General features: G+C 43.3%; 2 protein-coding genes across 2 annotated transcripts; one reads left to right on the top strand and one right to left on the bottom strand.

Moving 5' to 3' along the window:
• Positions 1-441: 441 nt before the first annotated feature.
• LOC111955374 (protein S100-A1) lies at positions 442-2,439 on the bottom strand. The gene is made up of 3 exons (XM_023975598.2): positions 2,331-2,439; positions 1,119-1,269; positions 442-699 (listed from the first exon to the last, which is right to left on the bottom strand). The coding sequence occupies exons 2-3, from the start codon at positions 1,257-1,259 to the stop codon at positions 541-543; spliced, it is 300 nt and encodes a 99-aa protein (XP_023831366.1). The 5' UTR covers positions 1,260-1,269; positions 2,331-2,439; the 3' UTR covers positions 442-540.
• Positions 2,440-20,186: 17,747 nt separating this feature from the next.
• On the top strand, positions 20,187-22,374 carry LOC111955200 (protein S100-A1-like). Its single transcript, XM_023975347.1, has 3 exons — positions 20,187-20,271; positions 20,467-20,633; positions 22,150-22,374. The coding sequence occupies exons 2-3, from the start codon at positions 20,490-20,492 to the stop codon at positions 22,285-22,287; spliced, it is 282 nt and encodes a 93-aa protein (XP_023831115.1). The 5' UTR covers positions 20,187-20,271; positions 20,467-20,489; the 3' UTR covers positions 22,288-22,374.
• The last annotated feature ends 1,578 nt before the right edge of the window (positions 22,375-23,952 follow it).

Below are 23,952 nucleotides of genomic sequence, written 5' to 3' on the forward strand. Positions count from 1 at the left end.
ATGGTGTCTTTACTGGGCAGTCTGACACATTAATCCTAGTTCTGGACAACAACAAAAAACAAGCTCAACAGCAATTATCCATTGAAATGGCTTTTTATAAAGGAGAACGGTTTGGAGCCGGAATGGAGCAAATTGAATGGCATCAAACACCTGGAAACCATGTGTTTGATACATTTGTTCATTCCATTAATTTTGCTCCAGTCATTAACAAGAGCCCGTAGTCCCCAATTAAGGTGCCACCAATCTCCTGTAGCCTAATCTGTGTCCAAGAAACCTCCCAAAACTATTATGCATTTTTTTTGTAGACAAAGAGACACACATCTACAATATTTTGTTACTCTAATTGAATTCCAATAGACTAGCTACAGTATAACACATGTACAACCTGCATCTATAACTACTTTAATGCATGCATGCACACACACAAAATAATGACAACTCCTTGGTCTTTGTGTTTAATGGACAGTGTGATCATTACAAAAGTGAAAATTAGAACCCTTCTCTACTCTGCGTCCCTTCCTCCTCTCCTCTTTTCATCCCTCACTTCCCCATCTTCTTCTTGTGCATCTGGTAGCACTGTTCACAGGCGATGGACAGGCCCACAACCAGAGAAACAAACTCCTCAAAGTTCACCTCTCCATCACCATTAGAGTCCAGATCCTTCATGATCTTGTCTACTGTGGCTGGGTCCTTCTGAGACTGAAAGGAAGACAGGGATGTTTTAATAATACTACATGGAAATACTGTAATTTCACAAACAGTACTAGGGGACAACAGTTGACGTCGCTACTCTTTATTGGGCAGATACATGACAAGTAGTTCGATTTTTTTTTGCGGACCACCTGACCAAGGAAAACTCTGGGCCTTATGACCTGGGCCCCTGAGTTTTTCCTGGTCAAGTCACGTGATCAGGAAAAACTCCAGACCCTAATCATAAATGTGCATGATTTCTGTATCAAATTATCAGGGAGTGCTTCTACAGCAATATAGTAATAGAGATAATATACTGTACGTCCCAAATGGCATCCTATTGCCTAAATAGTGCACAACTTTTGACCAGAGCCTTATGGTGCCATGTGATACACAGACATAGTAGAGATAATAGTAGAGATGGCCACCTTGAGGAAGCCAGAGAGCTCGTTCTCCATCAGGTCCCTTAGCTCACGGCGGCTCAGAGTGTTGCCATTGCCCTCCTTAGCAGCATACTTGTGGAACACAGTGATCATGGACTCCATTGCTCGTTCCAGTTCTGATGGCATGGTTGCAGGTCTAAGTTAGGTTGCACTGAGAGAGAGAGAAAATAAAATAAGATTTGAATGACAGGGTAGCAAAGCATTCATGTTACTAACATGCATCTTTATTCTGGCATCATTTTTTAAAACAAATACTGTACAAGACGTTGGCTAAAGGAACTATATTTCATGAGGGAATTTTGTAATCTGAATGTGTGTGTGTTTGAAATCAGCACCATGTGCCCTGCCCAGTCGATGAGTAATGCTCACATGAGTAATCCATAAAAATCACCAACAAAAGTTGATCACAGCTTCACTACTAAGTTCTTGTCTCTCAAATACAGAACATAAAATACATTCACATACACACAAGTCAGATACAGAGAGCACACAGATCATGTGATTTAACTTTACCTGGTTGAATTAGAAGGGAAACGTAAAAGAGAGCCAATGAAAAAGGGTGTGGTATGAGAGGAGAGGAAATGACTGAACTGGGAAAAAATGTCGTCCAAAACCGAGGAAAGTAGGGTAAAAGGAAAGAAACCACTCGCGAAAGAGGTTGCACCAACAGTGAGGAAATAAGTGTGTGTACATATCCACAGTCAGCTCTTAACCCTTATTTCAGTCAATTTCTTTATTGTTAAATAATATTACAAACTCAGATTCTTTTAGACCAAAAAAGTATAATGCACACAATTATAATACTCTACTTGTTTAGCAAACATTCTAGGTTCTATATGTTGGACATGCTCTTTAGTCCTTACGACAAATGTGATTATTTTAGTTATGAAACTATAAAGTTTGAAAATCTTTAAGGTACTACTGTAAGTATGGACTGTAAAAAGTGACTTATGTTGACTTATTTACAGATGAAAAGTACGACAACTACCCCATAGAAAACTGCACTTCAAAGCCAATCGCACAAAACCAAGAAGGACTTAAAGTATTTCAAGTCCGCTGACTAGTTCCAGAGTTGGAGGAAGAGATCGGATAGGATTAACCTAACTATTTAGCCTGAAGCGACTTTTACATTCGTAGACATTTTTTTTACTACCAGTCGGACAACAAGAGTATACGTATCAGATGCTGAATTCTTACCGTTCACGAGTGTGGAGTTGGCGATTGAGGAGAGTTGAATCGTGCAGAGCTGAGAAAAATATTGCGTCTGAGAATTTATAGACAGGCGCCGCCCTGTAGCCTATGCGCTGCGCTGCCTTGAGTGAAGTATTGAACAATATAGTAGGTCACATTGGTAAACCTTGCAAACACAGTCAACGAATAGTTCGCGTTGTGTATTTAAAATTAAAGTGACTTACTCATTTACATGACAAGTAGGGCCAATTTTTATTTTAGAAATGATTAATAGCCCTAAATTTGATTAATCTCCCACTTATATACAGAATAAAGAGAATAGTGAACATTGAAAGTGAGGTAAAGACAAATAGACAGCCTAGTGTAAATGATAATCGATTGTATTGACAATAGTGCTTTCTCAAACAAGTCTATCATTATCAAATACAATTTTATGTCACATGCGCCGAATACAACCATGATATGCTTACTTACAAGTCCTTAACCAACAATGCAGTTCAATAAATAGTTAATAAAACATTTACTAAATAAACTTAAGTTTTAAAAAAATGACAAGAAATGTACATAACAATAACGAGGCTATATACAGGGGTACCGGTACCGAGTCTGTAAGAGGGTGCGTGCTGGTGGCAGGGAAGTCAGGCGCAGGAGATCGAACTTCGAAAACCAAAATAGACAAAATAATACCAGTGGGTACAAAACCCTTCGCGCACCAGAACATAACTTGCACATAGCTTACAAACAAACAATCACAGAAAAGGACATGAGGGGGAACAGAGGATTAAATACACAACATGTAATTGATGGGATTGGAACCAGGTGTGATACAAGACAAAACCAAAGGAAAATTAAAAGAGGATCAGCGATGGCTAGAAAGTCGGTGACTTCGACCTCCGAACGCCGCCCGAACAAGGAGAGGGACCAACTTCGGCGGAAGTCGTGACAGAGTCAATGTGCGGGGTACAGGTTAATCGAGGTAATTTGTAAAGTGACTATGCATAGATAATAAACTGCGAGGGGGGATTCAATGTAAATAGTCCGGGTGGCCATTTGATTAGTTTAGTTGTTCAGCAGTCTTATGGCTTTAAGGAGCTGTTAAGGAGCCTTTTGATCCTAGACTTGGCGCTCTGGTACGGCTTGCAGTGCGGTAACAGAGAGAACAGTCTATGACTTGGTTGACTGGAGTCTTTAACATTTTTTTGGGCCATCCTCTGACAACACCTAGTATATAGGTTCTTGATGTCAGGAAGCTTGGCCCCAGTGATCCACAACGCAGTTAAGAAAAATAAATAAATAAATTGAACACATAATTTAAGGAGCAACAATAAAATAACAGTAGTGAGGCTATATACAGGGAGTTCCGGTACAGAGTCAATGTGCGGTGGCACCGGTTAGTTATTCTGTAGGTAGAGGTAAAGTGACTATGCATGGATAATATACAGAGTAGCAGCAGCAGCAGCGTAAAAATGTGGGGTGGGGTGGGGTGGGGTGGGGTGGGGTGGGGACATTGCAAAACATATTCCAGTCTGTTAGCAAATCAGTTCTGTAGCTTAGTATCTGCGTCCTCTGACCACTTCCTTATTGAGCGAGTCACTGGTACTTTCTGCTTTAGTTTTTGATTGTAAGCAAGAATCAGGAGGATAGAGTTATGGTCAGATTTGCCAAATGGAGGGCGAGGGAGAGCTTTGTACGCATCTCTGTGTGTGGAGTAAAGGTGGTCTAGAGTTTTTATCCCTCCTCTGGTTGCACATTTAACATGCTGGTGGAGCATGCCACCATTCTCATCGACGGGGCTGTAGTGGAGCAGGTTGAGAGCGTCAAGTTCCTTGGTGTCCACATCAACAACAAACTATCATGGTCCAAACACATCAAGACAGGTGTAAAGAGGGCACGACAAAGCCTTTTCCCCCTCAGGAGACTGAAAAGATTTGGCATGGGTCCTCAGAGCCTCAAAAAGTTCTACAGCTGCACCATCGAGAGCATCCTGACTGGTTGCAACACCGCCTGGTATGGCAACTGCTCGGCCTCGGACTACAAGGCACTACAGAGGGTAGTGCGTATGGCCCAGTACATCACTGGGGCCAAGCTTCCTGCCATCCAGGACCTTTATACCAGGCGGTGTCAGAGGAAGGCCCTAAAAATTGTCAAAGACTCCAGCCATCCTAGTTATAAACTGTTCTCCCTGCTACCGCACAGCAAGCGGTACCGGAGCACCAAGTCAAGGTCCAAAAGACTTAAGTTCTACTGCCAAGCCATAAGACTCCTGAACAGCTAAAAACATGACTACCCATCAAATGACTATTTGCGTTATTATATATGCATAGTCACTTTAACTACATGTACATATTACCTCGACTAACCGGTGCCCCCGCACATTGACCCTGTACCGGTACCCCCTGTATATAGCCTCGCTACTGTTATATTACTGCTGCTATTTAATTATTTGTTACTTCGTTTTTTTACGTATCAATTTTTTACTTAACACTTATTTGTTTTAAAAATGCATTGTTGGTTAAGGGCTTGTAAGTTCGCATTTTACTGTAAAGTCTACACTTGTAGTATTCGGCGCATGTGACAAATACAATTCGATTTGATTTAGAAATGAGGTAAAACAGATGTTAAGTTTCCCTACATTAAAGTCCTCGGCCACTAGGAGCGTCGCCTCTGGATGAGCATTTTCCTGTTTGCTTATGGCCGTATACAGCTCGCTGAGTGCCAGCATCGGTTTGTGGTGGTAAATAGACAGCTTCGAAAAATATAGATGAAAACTCTTGGTAAATAGTGTGGTTTACAGCTAGCTTATGAGATACTCTACCTCAGACGAGCAAAACCTTAGTTAATATTAGATTTCGTGCACCAGCTGTTATTTACAAATAGACATAGACCGCCACCCCTTGTCTTACCAGAGGCAGCTGTTCTATCTTGCCGATGGACCGAAAACCCTGCCAGCTGTATGTTATACATGTCGTCGTTCAGCCACGACTCTGTGAAACATAAGATATTACAGTTTTTAATGTTCCGTTGGTAGGATATCCTTGATCGGAGCTCATCCTGTTATCCAATGATTGCACATCGGCTAATAAGACTGATGGTAGAGGGGGTTTACTCACTTGCCTACGAATTCTCAGAAGGCAGCCCGACCTCCGCCCCCTTTTTCCTCTGTCTTTTCTTCACACAAATGATGGGGATTTGGACCATTCCTGAGAACGCAGTATATCCTTCGCGTTGGACTCGTTAAAGAAAAATCTTTGCCCAGTTCGAGTTGAGTAATCGCTATTCGTATGTCCAGAAGTTATTTTCGGTCATAAGTGACGGTAGCAGCAACATTATGTACAAAATAAGTTTAAAAAAATAAGTTACAAACAACGCAAAAAAACGAACAAAATAGCACAGTTGGTTAGGAGCACGTAAAACGGCAGCCACCCCCTCCAGCGCCATTCTTCAAACAGGTTGTTTCCATGCGTTTGTTACCATTCCATTCCAGCCATTACAATGAGCACATCCTCCTATAGCTCCGCTACATTGAGGTTTATCTTCCATTATTTTAGGTTATCTGGTATTAGTGCATAAGCCTAAGTTTTAGGGCCTAACTGTACGTGCGCCAAATAGGCCTGCCTACAAGCCAAGGAAAAGTTAATGCCATCCACAGAGGCAAAAAGGACATTATCTGAGTTTAATTCAAAAAAAGAAAAGCTGCGAAATGGGGAGTTGAAAAGGAAGAGGGAGGGCCAGAAAAGTAATGTTTGTTAATGATTTGGTGAAGTGGTAAAAGAGTATGATAGCAGTGCCTATGTTATGCGCCATACAAATTCGACAGTCACAAGATGGGGACTTCAAATAGGCCTATGGCACATCAAGGGAACCGTAGCCTACTGTTCAGATCCGTTAAATGGAAACTGAAATCTGGACACTGACTGTTGGTCCAACACCTCTCACATAGCCTTAATATGAATAATTTCTTGCAGTAAAATTATACACAAAATGTAGGCAACATCTTTACTCGAGCGGAGAAATATGAGAGAATGCGAAAGCACAGTCAGATACTGTCAGTAGGGGTGCTATCTTGATCAGCATCATAAAAGCAGGTAGTATTTCAATTCAACCAGATATATGCATCCAATCCAAACTGAAATCTTATCAGAAACATGTTGGGTCATTTTCAGAGCTTTCTATTTCCTTGCAACCGGTCAAACTGATGTCATTTGGAAATTTTGCACTGAAAATCTTTTCCACAATGTTTTTTTGTTGTTACATTTTCTCCCCAGTCCATAAATGTCTTAACGTCACGAAAGAAACAGAGATCCCAGAGAACTGTACCGATGTCAACTCGTTTGAAGCATTCAATCTATCTATTTGTGACAATCTGGTGGGCATGGGTTTATTTAGTCTTCTAGGGCAACTTATAAAGACAGAAGAGAAGCTGCATGTATTTAATCATAGACAAGTAAGACTAACAAATAATCTACCAAAATGTCAGAAATTAAAGCATAAATATCTAAATCGGGGAGAAAAGAAATCCTGCACAACCATCTGAAAATCTTTTTCGCTGTCTGACGTGTAGCCTACAGCACATTTTGTACATTAGCGGGTTAACCTAATGGAAACCTCTCATGAACATAATTTAAAATAGATTCTTATGTTTTCCTGTACATTTAGATACATTTGAGAAAAGCAGAAGTGTATATCTGGCTGCACCACAACACTGCATGGTTAAATAGCACCATGTAAAGTGGTCCTAAAGTATGGGTAAAGTGGTCCTAATGGAGGGGTCCAGCAGTTTTATTGTGGGACATGACTTTTATTGATGAAATGAACCATCCAAAAGTTATGTTTTTATGCCCTCTAGTGGAATATTTTTAATGACAGATTACTGTACTATAAGTGAAAGATTTAAAATAAAGTTTTAAATGTGGTTGTTTGGAACTGCAGCGAGAAGGGGAACATGATGAAATGTCAGAGTTCTCTTTATCTCTCCCATTTCATTGCTTTCTTTTTCTCTGTCTTGCTTCTCTGCCCTAACCCCTCTTTTCCCCCAAACCAGACTCTCCCTCCCTCTCTCTCTCTGGTGTGTGTGTGTGTGTGCATACACGTGTTAGACATAATTTGCTGACCAAAAAGACATGTGCATATAAGGAGGGTCACCTAGCGACAACACCCAGCTTTATAAAAAAAATATATATTTTCGGCCTACACCCTTTTCCCTCTCAATCTGCTCCAGGCTTGAGTGACATTTGCGGTTGCTTAGGCCCCTGGCCACCAGGGCGAAGCAAGCCTCCCCAAAAATACTTGTATTTATGTGACAAATAACAGTGTCACAGGCCAGGTGCTCTTCTATATAAGCTCCCTCACTTTCCACCCCGTCAGCACCTGACATATTCTCCTATTCTACACACAGGTAAGACCGACAGGAAACTCAGGAGAAACAGAATACATTCTTAGACAATCTTAAAAGATAATACAAGGAAGAGGTGAGGGCCCTGGCGGAGTAGTGCCAGGAAAATAACTGCTCCTTCAACATCAACAAAACGAAGGAACTGATCGTGGACTTCAGGAGACGGCAGAGAGAGCATTGCTCGTTCGGATATTTCTTAATTTTTATCTTTACATTTTTGGGATTTTCGTGTATTGTAAGGTATTACTGCACTGTTGTAGCTTGAAGCATAAGCATTTAGCAGCACCTGCAATAACATCTGTAAATACTGTATGTGTACGTGACCAATATAATTTGATAATAAGGTAGAAAGCAGGAACTTGTAAAATCCATTTTTTAAATGCTTTTGGGTTAGAAATCGTGATGAATGAATGTCATTTTGAACAGTAATCAACATAAGGTACGGTTGCGTGACTGGAAAGAATCATTAACAAAGGTTATACTGTGCAGTTATTTACTACACTACTGTGTCCAAATACTTGGAATGTCTCCAACTGTTCATGCATTTAAACAAGAGTTCAAGTCAGTAATCTGTGTGATATATTTGGTCTGAGTAAATTTATCAATTTAACATGTCTATTCTTGGTTTTGTAAGTGCTTACTTACTTAGTCCTCTTCATTCCTATAAAAGAACATAAGGCATTCCACCTGTAAGCTACTTATCTATTACTTATAATAGTTTCTACCGCCAGGATCCCCATCACCCTCAGACACCATGGCACAGCCCACACCTCTGGAAGCCTCCCTGGGAGCTTTCATCATGACATTCCACAAGCACACTGGTAGTGGACATGCCAAGACCCTCAACAAGAAAAAAAGCTAACCAACCTCAAGGCAGAGCTGCCCAACATCGCTGGCGTGAGTCATTGCAACACCTCGGGCCAGTTTCCCGAATACAGATTAAACCTATAGTCCTGGACTAAAAAGCACTTTCAATGAAGAGTATCCATTGAGCTAGCTAGCAGATTGTAACGGGCTAATGTGATGCTCGCAGGCCTGGGCAATTCCAGTCCTCGGGGACCTGATTGGTGTCACACTTTTCTCCTATCCCTAGCAAACACACCTGATTTAAACAAATTGCCTTTTTAACTGAAGATCATGATTAGTTGATTATTGGAGTCAGGTGTGTTAGTTAGGGCAAAAAGTGTGACACCAATCAGGCCCCTGAGGACTGGAGTGCCCAGGCCTGTGAGAGGATAGGTACTGTTTGGTGTAGCACAGGGGATATTCAACCAACCTTAACTTGGCGATAGTATCTTCTTTCTCGATTCGGCCAAACATGTATCTTCAGAAATGTCAGTGTCCAGTTGTAGGTGGTTTGTTTCAATTTAGATGTGTACTCCACCGTCTTTTCTTTTTCAAATCTTCAGTCATTGATCGAGACACAAAGTGTTACGATGACACTCACCTGTCTCGATCAATGAGAGAAGATTTGAAAAAGACAAGATGGCGATGAACACGTTGTTAGATTACATCATGGAGCAAAACATTATAATAATTCCGCATTTTCTAAATTCCAACAAACCAACTGGACTGATAGTGTGGCCGAATTACGTTATGTCTCTGCATCCAGTACGAAGGAAGTTAGAGGTAGTTTCACTAGCCAATTCTAACTAGCATTACCGCAATGACTAGAAGTCTATGGTATCTACTAGCATGCTAGCAGTTCCTTTAAACTGTACGCAGAGACATAGATTAACTCGTTGACATAATTTCTAACTCTGGGTTCTAGATAAAGGGCTTCAATGCCAAAATCCTGACGTATCCCTTTAAGTGTGTTGTGATTTGAATAAAAACAATTTAATTCTTTGTTTGATTGAACTTTGACTGATGCTATATTGCATGGAGTCTCAGCCATTCAGTGTGAATGACAATTAAATACAGAAATATATTTGGCTGTTCCACATATCAACACTGCATGGTTAAATAGCAAATAGCAATCTGTCTCAAACAACCACCATGTAAAGCGGTCCTAATGGAGGGGTGCAGCAGTTTTATAGTGCGACATTGAAACTTTTAAATGGTCTGCCCATTTCTTCTATAGAGTCATGTTTTTATGCCCTCTAGTGGAGCATTTCCATAATGACAGATTACTGTACTATAAGTGAAAGACTTAAAATACAGTTTTAAATGTGGTTGTTTGGAACTGCAGCGATGATGGGGAAGATGATGAAATGGCAGTTCTCTTTATCTCTCCCTCTCTCATTCCTTTATTTTTCTCGGTCTTGCTTCTCTGCCCTAAACCTCACCCCTCTCCCTTCTTTGTCCCCTAACCAGACTCTCCCGCCCATTCTGTCTCTGGTGTGTGTGTGTGCGTGCATAAACGTATTTGAAATAATTTGCTTACCAAAAAGACATGAGCATACAGGGAGGGTCACCTAGCGACAAATGTAAAAAAAACTAAAAGACTTTTGTCTACATCCTTTTCCCTCGCAATCTGTTCCAGGCATGAGCGACATTTGTGGTCACTTAGGCCCCTGGCCGCCAGGACGACTCAACCCCCCCCAAAAAAATATTTGTATTTGTATTTATTTTTTACTCAGTCTGGGTCTCGACTTACTGTTGAGAGTTAGAATAGCAGAATACACAAGGTGCAAGTTTGGTTCTGCATCAGCAATGTTTCTTTTGTTATGTTAGTCACTGACAGCCATTCAATTAGCCATGTCAGTTAACACTTTCTAGATTGGTAAATCAGTCTAGCCAGCTATCTAAATTTGTAGTAGGACAAATCATGGCCGAATACCGACAAGGCACGTGCCCAGGAGCCTGACCTCCAGGGTGCAAACAATTACATTGCATGTAATTTGTCATAAAATCTCACTTAGGGTCCCCAAAAGGCTTGAGCCTTCTAACTCTTTCCCATTCTTAATTTCTCTATGCATCATCAGTTTATGACTCACATATGACATTCAATGTCTCTTTGAGCCTCATTGTGCTCTTCTACCCATGGCTTAACCTTAGATAGAGATMATTTGTGCTGCTTATCATGCATGAGGGTTCTCTATTTGTATAACTCCTGATATTAAACTAAACGTCACAACCAAACAAGTTCAACTTGAATATCTACAGGGTCAGAGAGAGAGAGAGAGAAACAGCCAAACCAAACTGCCCATAGCCAAGATAAATATTTGATACACTTAAACCTGAAGGCACTGTGTTGCTGAAACGCTGGTTATTAGGTTTAGCCAATTGTTGGGAACATACAGTACATATGCAACTTTCTTTCTTTTTATACWACAAAAAACATTCTGCAACTGTCATGATTTCCCTGGTGTTTTGTGCCTTGCAGAAACATTTAACTTGCTGTGAATGGCATTTATCAGATCTCTTTTGCAACTCACTTTTTGTAAGCAGCTAAAGTGGCTTTGTGTAGTGAGCCTCGCGTTCAAATGTGAACGTCATGAGAAGATGTCAGAAATGTTTCTCACAGGAGGAACCTCACCAGTGGCACAATGCCAACAATACATGTGTTATTATTACAGGTGTGCCAAATGTAAGATCCATACCATCTTCCTTCTTCTCCTTACCATCATCATCATCATCAAATGATCATCAGATTAAAAGTGAAATTGGTATCTATAAAAACATCTGTCAAATTGAAGCATCCACCTGCGAGGATGTCAAGGAGGTATTCACAGCGCGCAAAACCATTTTGTGATTTGTTTTGACCATGGGATAAAGTGCAACTACATGAATCCAGCTAAGGGCGTACAATTGAATTGAGTCCACAGTGTGTATTTGATTAAAGGGATAGTTCACTGAAGTTACAAAATGATTACGTACCACTTATTAGAAGCAATAAAACTGTAGGTTTCATTTTGATAGGGATGAGTAATTATGAGGGTTTTTAAATCTCATGTTACGTTTCCACAGACTTATTTGCAGGTTCATCATGTCACATTAGTCCTTCAGCTCTTCAATAGAGAATTTTTATATTTGTTAAAGCAGCTAACATGAAAGGTCAGGTCACACAGGGACATGCAGGAAGGGCGTAGCGTAGAGAGAGAGATGAGGGTGAGGAGAGAGAGGGAACAGGGAAGGGTAGAGTGGAGGATGGAATCAAGGGGAGTGTCACAGGCCTGAGCCCTCATTTATCAATGTTGTGTACGAACAGAAATGTTGGTTAACCTTGCATGTGATCATTTCTAAGCAAAGTGTGGGATTTATCAATTTGTACTTATACTTGAGAATGTGTGTAATATAAGCACACCTCTGACCATACATACGCACAGCACCTTGTGGTAGAAAAGTCAAACTGCTAATGAAATACCACCCACCAAATGGAGAAAGGATTGACATACTGGACCAAATCATCAACCGTGAAGAAAAAAGACAATACATTAATTGTTTATTCATGTATTTCTTATATAGACACTTAAGCTACTAATAGTTTTCTCAGAGTGCTATCGAAATCATAAACATGAAACCACTTTAGCTTAATTGAATAACAAAGTCAATTAGAAAGAGAGTGGAATGTAAGGTTGGAGGCAATTTAGTTCAACAATATAAAAAGGCAACACTGAGGCGTTGTGACTTGTCCAACATGGCAAATCTTGCATTGCTGGAGGATCTGGCACAAGCTGCATTACGCAGGGAGAGTGTTTTCAGTGAGTGTGCATATTTTTTAGCCGAAAGCAACGCTTGGCTTAGTAGATTTTGTTTTCCAAGGCATATTTTATTGTATCTCTGCAACCAACTCTCTCCAGTATTAGACAGGGAGACGAAACGCACCAACGCCATCCCAGTGCGTACCCAAGTCCTCGCCACCCTGGGATTTTTGGCCACTGGAACATTCCAACGGGAGATTGCGGACCGGTCTGGCATTTCACAACCAACCATGAGCCGAATATTGCCTGCAGTCCTTCATGGAATTATTTAATTGACCCCACAATATGGTTTCCGTACACTGCCGTGCTCCAGGCCAGAGTGAAAAGGGATTTCCATACCATAGCTGGATTTCCCAATGTCTTTGGAGCAATTGACTGCACCCACATCGCAATAAAAGCACCATCATTGAACGAATACAACTTCCATTCGGTCAATGTGCAGGCCATCTGTGATTCACATTTGGCTTTGTTGAATGTAGTGGCCAAATGGCCAGGTGGGACACATGATTAGTTCATTGTGCAGAACAGTTCAGTCAGGCCTTAACCTCCAGGAAGGAGTTGTTGAGGATGGATGGCTTTTTTGGTAAGTGACTTGTTTTATTTGCCATGTTATACCTCTACTGAGAAACAATATCTGAATGTTGTGTTCATAACTGCAGGAGACCGGGGCCACCCATTAAAAGCATGGCTGATGACTCCCTCACAAACCAACAAGAGGCAAGGTACAACCAAGCCCACACAAGAACAGTGGAGCGTACCATAGGCCTGCTGAAAGGGCATTGGCTGTGCTTTTCTGGGACAGGAGGCACACTGCAATACCAGCCTAGCAAGGTTTGCCTCTGAAATGACATTCCTTCAAATGCCATTATGTGAATGTAACACAATGTGCAAATTCCATTTTAGGTTTGCTACATTGTCAAGACTTGCAGTGTGCTCCACGACATTGCAATCAAAAATGGCATTCCACTGAATGATCCACCCAAACCCATGCCTGGCGGAGTGTTTCCCACCACCCACAGCTCTGGCACTGAGGACAAGAGTCAATATCACACCTAAAACCRTTGTATCTGTTCTTCCAAATATTGCAATCAAATCGACAATGAAAACACATTTACATTGCACCAGAATTTGTCTCACGTTTGACACAATCAACAAGTTCTTTCAATGATTGATTTCTCTCTCTCAGGCTGTTGCGTACATCCCCCAGCTGCTCTTTGAGTCCAAGAATTGATGTGTTGATCAAATCAAATCCAATTTTATTTATATAGCCCTTCTTACGTCAGCTGATATCTCAAAGTGCTGTACAGAAACACAGCCTAAACCCCCAAACGGCAAGCAATGCAGGTGTAGAAGCACGGTGGCTAGGAAAAACTCCCTAGAAAGGCCAAAACCTAGGAAGAAACCTAGAGAGGAACCAGGCTATGAGGGGTGGCCAGTCCTCTTCTGGCTGTGCCAGGTGGAGATTATAACAGAACATGGCCAAGATGTTCAAATGTTCCTAAATGACCAGCATGGTCAAATAATAATAATCACAGTAGTTGTTGAGGGTGCAGCAAGTCAGCACCTCAGGAGTAAATGTCAGTTGGCTTTTCATAGCCGATCATTAAGAGTATCTCTACCGCTCCTGCGGTCTCTAGAGAGTTGAAAACAGCAGGTCTGGGACAGGTAGCACGTCCGGGGAACAGGTCAGGGTTCCATAGCCGCAGGCAGAACAGTTGAAACTGGAGCAGCAGCACGGCCAGGTGGACTGGGGACAGCAGAGTCATCATGCCAGGTAGTCCTGAGGCATGGTCCTAGGGCTCAGGTCCTCCGAGAGAGAGAAAGAAAGAGAGAAAGAGTGAATTAGAGAGAGCATACTTAAATTCACACAGGACACCGGATAAGACAGGAGAAGTACTCCAGATATAACAAACTGACCCTAGCCCCCCGACACAAACTACTGCAGCATAAATACTGGAAGCTGAGACAGGAGGGGTCAGGAGACACTGTGGCCCCATCCGATGATTACCCCCGGACAGGCCAAACAGGAAGGATATAACCCCACCCACTTTGCCAAAAGCACAGCCCCACACCACTAGAGGTATAACTTCAACCACCAACTTACCATCCTGAGACAAGACCGAGTATAGCCCACAAAGATCTCCGCCATGGCACAACCCAAGGGGGCGCCAACCCAGACAGGAAGATCACGTCAGTGACTCAACCCACTCAAGTGACGCACCCCTCCTAGGGACGGCATGAAAGAGCACCAGTAAGCCAGTGACTCAGCCCCTGTAATAGGGTAGAGGCAGAGAAGCCCAGTGGAGAGAGGGGAACCGGCCAGGCAGAGACAGCATCAGCTTATGACTCACATATGACATTCAATGTCTCTTTGAGCCTCAGTGCTCTTCTACCCATGGCTTAACCTTAGATAGAGATCATTGTGCTGCTTATCATGCATGAGGGTTCTCTATTTGTATAACTCCTGATATTAAACTAAACGTCACAACCAAACAAGTTCAACTTGAATATCTACAGGGTCAGAGAAGAGAGAGAAACAGCCAAACCAAACTGCCCATAGCCCAGATAAATATTTGATACACTAAAACTGAAGGCACTGTGTGCTGAAAATGCTGGTTATTAGGTTTAGCCAATTGTTGGGAACATACAGTACATATGCAACTTTCTTTCTTTTTATACTACAAAAAAACATTCTGCAATCGTCATGATTTCCCTGGTGTTTTGTGCCTTGCAGAAACATTTATACTTGCGTGAATGGCATTTATCAGATCTCTTTTGCAACTCACTTTTTGTAAGCAGCTAAAGTGGCTTTGTGTAGTGAGCCTCGCGTTCAAATGTGAATGTCATGAGAAGATGTCAGAAATGTTTCTCACAGGAGGAACCTCACCAGTGGCACAACGCCAATAACAGTGTTATTATTACAGGTGTGCCAAATGTAAGATGCATACCATCTTCATCATCAAATGATCCGTATCAGATTAAAAGTGAAATTGGTATCCGTAAAAACATCTGTCAATTTGAAGCATCCACCTGCGAGGATGTCTAGGAGTTATTTCTAGTGCGCAAAACCATTTTGTGTGTCACGCTCGTCGAAATGATCGGACCTAGGTGCAGCGTGGTGAGCGTACATTTTTCTTTATTATAAATGTCGCCAACAAAAACAAGAAACAACAAAAACGAACGTGAAGCTTACTAGGACTATACAGGCCACTAACAAAGACAACTACACACAAAATACAAAAGGAAAAAAGGCTGCCTAAGTATGATTCCCAATCAGAGACAACGATAGACAGCTGTCCCTGATTGAGAACCATACCCGGCCAAAACATAGAAACACAGAACATAGAGTTTCCCACCCGAGTCACACCCTGACCAACCAAACATAGAGAATAAAAATATCTCTACGGTCAGGGCGTGACAGTACCAAATAAGTACCAAAGGTGCGGACTCCGGCTGTAAACCTGACACTATAGGGGAGGGTCCAGGTGGGCATCTACCTCGGTGGCGGCTCCGGTGCGGGACGCAGGGCGTGACATTGTGATTTGTTTTGACCATGTGTCACACCCTGGCCTTAGTATTCTTTGTTTTCTTTATTATTTTAGTTAGGTCAGGGTGTGACATGGGGAATGTGTGGGTTTTATCGGTTTTGGGTGGTTATATGGTAAAGGGGGTGTTGGGTGTAGTGTATGGGTTTGTGTTGAGTGTATGTGTCTAGCTGTGTCTATGTTGGTGTAGTTGTCTAGGAGAGTCTATGGTTGCCTGAATGGGTTCCCAATTAGAGACAGCTGATTTCTGTTGTCTCTGATTGGGAGCCATATTTAGGGTAGCCATAGGCTTTCGTTTGATGTGGGTAATTGTCTATGTAGAACGTTTGTAGCCTGTATGTATGTGCACAACGTTATTTAGCTTCACGGTCGTTTTGTTGTTTTGTTAGTTTGTATAGTGTTTTGTGTCGTGTTCATCTTCGTGGTGTTAATAAAAGGAAGATGGCTTATTTTCCAAATGCTGCGTTTTGGTCCGTCTCTCAACCATACGATCGTGACAGAATTACCCACCAATACAGGACCAAGCGGCATGTAAAGCGGCAACAGGACCCACCTACACAGGATTCTTGGACATGGGAGGAGATACTGGATGGTAAGGGGCCGTGGGCACAACCGGGAGAATATCGCCTTCCTCGTGAAGAGCTGGAGGCAGCTAAAGCCGAGAGGAGGCGATATGAGGAGGCAGCACGGAGACAAGGCTGGAAGCCCGTGAGTACAACCCAAAAATTTCTTGGGGGGGGCCTTAAAGGGAGTGTGGCGAAGTCAGGTAGGAAACCTGCGCCTACTCCCTGTACTTACCGTGGAGAGCGAGAGTACGGGCAGACACCGTGTTACGCAGCAGAGCGCACGGTGTCTCCTGTACGCGTGCATAGCCCGGTKCGGTACATTCCAGCTCCACGTATCGGCCGGGCTAGACTGAGCGTTGAGCCTTATGTCATGAAGCCGGCCCAACGCATCTGGTCACCAGTGCGTCTCCTCGGGCCGGCGTACATGGCACCAGCCTTACGCATGGTGTCCCCGGTTCGCCTACATAGGCCGGTGCGGGTTATTCCACCTCCCCGCACTGGTCAGGCGACGGGGAGCATACAACCAGGTAAGGTTGGGCAGGCTCGGCGCTCAAGGGAGCCAGTACGCATGCACGGTCCGGTATTTCCGGCGCCACCTCCGCGCCCCTACCCAGTACCACCAGTGCCTCCTCCACGCACTAGCCCTATGGTGCGTGTCTCCAGCCCTTTACCACCAGTGCCTAAACCACGCAACAAGCCTCCTGTGTGTCCCCAGAGTCCTGTGCGTCCTGTTGCTGCTCCCCGCACTAGCCCTGAGATGCGTGTCCCCAGTCCGGTACCACCAGTTCCGGCACCACGCACTAGGCCTAATGTGCGCTCCCAGGGTCCAGTATGCCCTGTTCCTTCTCCCCGCACTAGCCCTGAGATGCGTGTCCCCAGCCCGGTACCACCAGTTCCGGCACCACGCACCAGGCCCAGTGCCCTCACCGGCAAGAGTCTGCCTCTGCACAGCGATGCCTGAACTGCCCGTCTGCCAAGCGCCATCTGAGCATCCGTCTACCAGCGCCATCTGAGCCATCCGTCTACCCAGCGCCATCTGAGCCATCCGTCACCAGCGCCATCTGAGCCATCCGTCTACCAGCGCATCTGAGCCATCCGTCTACCCAGCCATCTAGCCATCCGTCAACCCAGCGCCATCTGACCATCGTCTCCCCGAGCCATTAGAGCCGCCCGTCTGTCCCGAGCCGTTTCGTCATCAGGAGCCGCTAGAGCCATCGTCAACAGCGATCTGCCAGAGCCCGCCAACCAGACAGGATCTGCCAGAGCCGCCAACCAGACAGATCTGCCAGAGCCGCCAACCAACAGGATCTCCAGAGCCGCCAACCAGACAGATCTGCCGAGCCGCCAACCAGACAGATCTGCCAGAGCGCCAACCAGCCAAGCAGCCAGATCCGTCACCCAGCCATGAGCCAGTCAGCCAGCCATGAGCAGCCAGATCCGTCAGCCAGCCATGAGCAGCCAGATCCGTCAGCCAGCCATGAGCAGCCAGATCCGTCAGCCAGCCATGAGCAGCCAGATCCGTCAGCCAGCCATGAGCAGCCAGATCCGTCACCAGCCGATGAGCCAGCCAGATCCGTCAGCCAGCCATGAGCAGCCAGATCCGTCAGCCAGCCATGAGCAGCCCAGATCCGTCAGCCCATGAGCAGCCAGATCCGTCAGCCAGCCATGAGCAGCCAGATCCGTCAGCCAGCCATGTCAGCCAGAGCCTCAGCCAGCCATGAGCCATCCGTCAGCCAGCCATGGGCCGTCCCTCAGCCGAGCTGCAGTCCCTCAGTCCGAGCTGCAGTCCCTCTCCGAGCTGCAGTCTCGTCCGGAGCTGCAGTCCCTCAGTCCGGAGCTGCAGCCCTCAGTCCGGAGCTGCAGTCCCTCAGTCCCGGAGCTGCAGTCCCTCAGTCGGAGCTTGCAGTCCCTCAGTCCGGAGCTGCCGGTTCCTCAGTCGGAGCTGCCCCTTATCCCTGGGCTCTCCCTTATCCTGGGCTGCCCCTTCCCTGGTACTCCCCTTGTCCGGAGCTGCATTAGTCCGGAGCTGCATTAGTCCGGACTGGCCATTAGTCCGGAGCTGGTCCATTTGTCCGGAGCGCCCCTTAGTCCAGTGCGAAGCTGCCCCTTAATTCAGTGGGGTTAATGTGGGAGGGGTCATTTGGAGGAAGCTAAGGAGGCGTTAGTAACTGTGGTGGGGTGACCACGACCAGTCCGGAGCCGCCACCGTGAAAGAAGCCCACCCAGACCCTCCCCTAGACTGTGTGCTGTGCGCCCGGAGTTACACCTTAAGGGGGGGGTTATGTCACACCCTGGCCTTAGTATTCTTTGTTTTCTTATTAATTTTAGTTAGGTCAGGGTGTTACATGGGAATGTGTGGGTTTTATCGGTTTTGTTATATGGTAAAGGGTGTGTGTATGTATGGGTGTGTTGTAGTGTATTGTCTGATGCTGTATTTTGTTTGGCTTATGTTTGTTGTGTAGTTGTCTAGAGAGTCTATGGTTGCCTGAATGGTTCCAATTAGAGACAGCTGATTTCTGTTGTCTCTGATTGGGAGCCATATTTAGGGTAGCCATAGGCTTTCGTTTGATGTGGTAATTGTCTATGTAGAACGTTTGTAGCCTGTATGTATGTGCAACAACGTTATTTAGCTTCACGGTCGTTTGTTGTTTTGTTAGTTTGTATAGTGTTTTGTGTCGTGTTCATCTTCGTGGTGTTAATAAAAGGAAGATGGCTTATTTTCCAAATGCTGCGTTTTGGTCCGTCTCTCAACCATACGATCGTGACACCATGGGAAAAAGTGCAACTACATGAGTCCAGCTAAGGGCGTACAATTGAATTGAGTCCACAGTGTGTATTTGAAATATTAAAGGGATAGTTCACCGAAGTTACAAAATGATTACGTACCACTTATTAGAAGCAATAAAACTGTAGGTTTCATTTTGATAGGGGTGAGTAATTATGAGGGTTTTTAATCTCATGTTACATTTCCACAAACTTATTTGCAGGTTTATCATCAGCCACATTAGTCCTTCAGCTCTTCAGCTGACTTAGTATAAATATCACTTGGCTGTTGCATAATCAAAACAACAGTATAAACACATACTCTCTTAGTCACTGGGCTAAAAGTTTAGCATTTCACTGTTAGTCTACACCTGTTGTTTACAAAGCATGTGACAAATAACATTTGATTTGACTTAAAAATGCCTGTTTTAAATGACGGTTAGCGAGAGGCTGTGCTTTTAATGCCACCACTATAACAAACCATAAACAGGATAAACTACAATATAACCTAATCTGGAATGCAAGTATTTACTGCAAGACAAAGAGAGCATGGACACACCCTGCCATTCAATGAAATGCCACGGACAGTGTAATAGAAAACAGACTTTCAATGAACTTACATAACTTAAACCATTTACCATCCTCTCTATATGCAGTTGTTGTTGCATGATACACGCATGATATATGAAGGCATACTGTTCACAAAAACATAAGAGGGGACAAGGAATGTTTTGTATTCATTTGAGTTGCATGTTATGCTATTAATATAGACAATACTTTTTTAGACAGTGTATTCTATAGAGAATTTTTATATTTGCTAAAGCAGCTACCATGAAAGGTCAGGTCACACAGGGACACGCAGGAAGGGCGTAGCGTAGAGAGAGATGAGGGTGAGGAGAGACAGAGGAGGGAACAGGGAAGGGCAGAGAGAAGGATGGAATCAAGGGGAGTGTCACAGGCCAGGTGCTGTTCTATATAAGCTCCTTCTCTTTCCACCCCCTCAGCACCTGACATATTCTCCTATTCTACACACAGGTAAGACCGACAGGAAACCGAATACATTCTTAGACTGAACCTTAAAAGATAATACAGTAACTGTTATCAATTTAACATGTCTATTCTTCATTTTGTAAGTGCTGACTTACATAGTCCTCTTCATTCCTGTAAAGAACATAAGGCATTCCACATGTAAGCTACTTGCCTATTACTTATAATAGTTTCTACCCCCAGGATCACCATCACCCTCAGACACCATGGCACAGCCCACACCTCTGGAAGCCTCCCTGGGAGCCCTCATCATGACATTCCACAAGCACGCTGGTAGTGGAGATGCCAAGACCCTCAACAAAAAAGAGCTAACCAACCTCATCAAGGCAGAGCTGCCCAACATCGCTGGCGTGAGTCATTGCAACACCTCGGGCCAGTTTCCCGAATACAGATTAAGCCTATAGTCCTGGACTAAAAAGCACTTTCAATGAAGAGTATCCATTGAGCTAGCTAGCAGATTGTAACGGGCTAATGTGATGCTCGCAGGCCTGGGCAATTCCAGTCCTCGGGGACCTGATTGGTGTCACACTTTTCTCCTATCCCTAGCAAACACACCTGATTTAAACAAATTGCCTTTTTAACTGAAGATCATGATTAGTTGATTATTGGAGTCAGGTGTGTTAGTTAGGGCAAAAAGTGTGACACCAATCAGGCCCCTGAGGACTGGAGTGCCCAGGCCTGTGAGAGGATAGGTACTGTTTGGTGTAGCATAGGGGATATTCAACCAACCTTAACTTGGCGACAGTATCTTCTTTCTCGATTCGGCCAAACATGTATCTTCAAAAATGTCAGTGTCCAGTTGCAGGTGGTCTGTTTCAATTTAGAAAATGCTCCGTTATTAAAATAAATGTTTTGCTCCATGAAGTCATCCAACAATGTGTACGCCACCGTCTTTTCTTTTTCAAATCTTCTCTCATTGATCGAGACACAAAGTGTTACGATGACACTCACCTGTCTCAATGAATGAGAGAAGATTTGAAAAAGAAAAGACGGTGGCGTACACACTGTTGGATTACTTCATGGAGCTAAACATTATAATATTTTCTAAATTCAAACAAACCAACTGGACTCTGACAGTTTGGCCGAATTGAGTTAAGGTTGGTCGAAAATTATCTTTGCTACGCCAAACAGTACCTATCCAGCAACGGCTAATGGAATATCACATTGGCCCGTTGCGATCTGCTAGCTACCACTGAGCATACTTTTTATTTTTAAATCTAGGTCTAGGCTTAATCTGTATCTGGGAAACTGGCCCCTCATGAGATAGTAAATGCTATTCTAATGCCCCCTTTTATTGTTAAAGAGATACTTAAGGATTTTGGCAATTAAGCCCTTTATTTACTTCCCCAGTGTCAGATTAACTCATGGATATTATTTTTATGTCTCTGCTTCCAGTATGAAGGAAGTTGGAGGTAGTTTCACTAGCCAATTCTAACTAGCATTACCGCAATGACTAGAAGTCTATGGTATCTACTAGCTTGCTAGCAGTTCCGTTAAACTGTACGCAGAGACATAGAAATTGTGCCATCTAACTGGGTTCTAGATAAAGGGCTTCAATGCCAAAATCCTGACGTATCCCTTTAAGTGTGTTGTGATTTGAATAAAAACTATTTAATGCTCTGTTTGATTGAACTTTGACTGATTCTATATTGCATGGAGTCTCAGTCATTCAGTGTGAATGACAATTAAATACAGAAATGTTAAGGTATTGTCTTACTTTACTTGTGATCCGACTACATGAAAAATATGTCGATGTGCCCTTGAGCAAGGCACTTAACCCTAATTGCTCCTTTAAGTTGCTCTGGATAAGCGCGTCTGCTAAATGACTAAAATGTAAATGATCCTATATTACATTGGCATGAGCAGAAGGGTGGTCCTAAAGTGGATGACCTGATGACGATGCTGGACCAGGATGCTGACGGCTCCGTGGACTTCAAGGAGTACATTACCCTGATTGGATCCCTTGCCTACGCATGCAACTGTGCCCTGGTGAAGAGTATGTGATTGGATGTAAAGACCTGCCTGCTTCCATCTGCTTTGTACGGTGTATTACATTACATGCCACAATAATAAATGCCTGTTTAATTTTAATTTGGTGGTTCGGGTGTTTACTTTGACTTTTTTGTGTGAGTAAGGTTTTTGTTTGTAGAAAAATGTATTTCACATAGTTGCACTGGTTATACTGGTAGATGACTGAAACTGTTTACAATAAAAGTATAGCCTACAGAGGCAGGATCTTAATTTGATCACCCTGTTGCTGGAGAACTTTCCTGCAATGCAGGTTTTGTAGGATCTTAATTTGATCACCCTGTTGCTGCAATGCAGGAAATGTTTAACTTGTAGTGTATTTGAGGCTATACTATATTTGAGGCTTCTGAAGTTTAATTTTGAAATTTCAGACTCGCTTTTCCCTTACGAAATCCACATAATTCACATTTCCTCTTACTGCAGGATTATTTTCCTGCTGTAGCAAACTGGCTCAAATTAAGATCCTACATCTGTAGCCCTAGATAAATGTGTGGCTTTCTGATATTCAGTCAAAATCAGATATACAGGTTTCACATTTTCAGGAAAACATGCACATTATTCTCTGATATTGAGTAACTAACTAGCCAACAAGTTTGTCAAGTAGGCTTGTTGAAAAAGTGCTCTTATTTGTGCAAGCAGGTTGGGAAGGACTGACAGCCAGGGTATTGGGTAAATACCTCCCTCCCGGTGTCAATGCACACACACACACACACACAGAGCTAAGGGTTGCATAACTCTACAATAAAAAGGCAAAAAGTATGTTTAGCTTTCAAAAACATATTGTATCACTGAGCCTTTCCTCTTTCTACAGATCTAATTTACCTGTACTGTGTATAAGAATATGCATATATGAATTGTTTGTAAATTGTACCATTCTTGGTGTCTTTTCAATATATAACTTGTTTTATTTTTGAATTTAATGTAATTCTTATTGTCTATAACTGTTATGTACTTTGTCATGTATTTGTACATTTTATGTGGACACAAGAAAGAGAAGCTGCAGCATGTGCAGTAGCTAATAGGGATCCTAATAAACTAAACAATAATGAGACTGGTCCTCAAATACACCCACATGGATTCTCTTGTCAGAAAGTAGGACCCCAAGAATGCTGCTAAACTGAGCAATTGAGATATAAACAGGCTATAGTTTAGACCTATGTATTTACTGTGTTGTGCATGCCTGGTAATCAAATCAAATGTGAAATAAAATCGTATTTGTCACATGCGCTGAATACAACAGGTGTAGATCTTACAGTGAAATGTTTACTTACAAGCCCAGTTTTAAGAAAACACCCCAAAAATAAAAAGTAAGAGATAATAACAAATAATTAAAGAGCAGCAGTAAATAACAATAGCGGGGCTATATACAGGGGGTACTAGTACAGAGTCAATTGCGGCGGGAATTGAGGTAATACGTACATGTAGGTGACTATGCATTGATAATAGAGTAGCAGCAGCGTAGAAGAGGGTGGTGGGTGGGGGGGCAATGCAAATAGTCCGGGTTGCCATTTGATTAGCTGTTCAGGAGTCTTATGGCTTGGGGGAAGAAGCTGTTTAGTAGAAGCCTCTTGGACCTAAACTTGACGCCCCGGTACCGCTTGCTGTGCGGTAGCAGAGAGAACAGTCTATAACTAGGGTGGC

Source organism: Salvelinus sp. IW2-2015, linkage group LG30 (genome assembly GCF_002910315.2).
Source record: "Salvelinus sp. IW2-2015 linkage group LG30, ASM291031v2, whole genome shotgun sequence".
Lineage (NCBI taxonomy): Eukaryota > Metazoa > Chordata > Actinopteri > Salmoniformes > Salmonidae > Salvelinus > Salvelinus sp. IW2-2015.

Coding starts and splice junctions, on each gene's coding strand:
- LOC111955374 (XM_023975598.2), bottom strand. CDS start 1,259: ATGCCATCAGAACTGGAACGAGCAATGGAGTCCATGATCACTGTGTTC. Junction 700..1,118: donor AGCTCTCTGGCTTCCTCAAG/GTGGCCATCTCT, acceptor TCTTCCTTTCAG/TCTCAGAAGGACCCAGCCAC.
- LOC111955200 (XM_023975347.1), top strand. CDS start 20,490: ATGGCACAGCCCACACCTCTGGAAGCCTCCCTGGGAGCCCTCATCATG. Junction 20,634..22,149: donor AGCTGCCCAACATCGCTGGC/GTGAGTCATTGC, acceptor TGGCATGAGCAG/AAGGGTGGTCCTAAAGTGGA.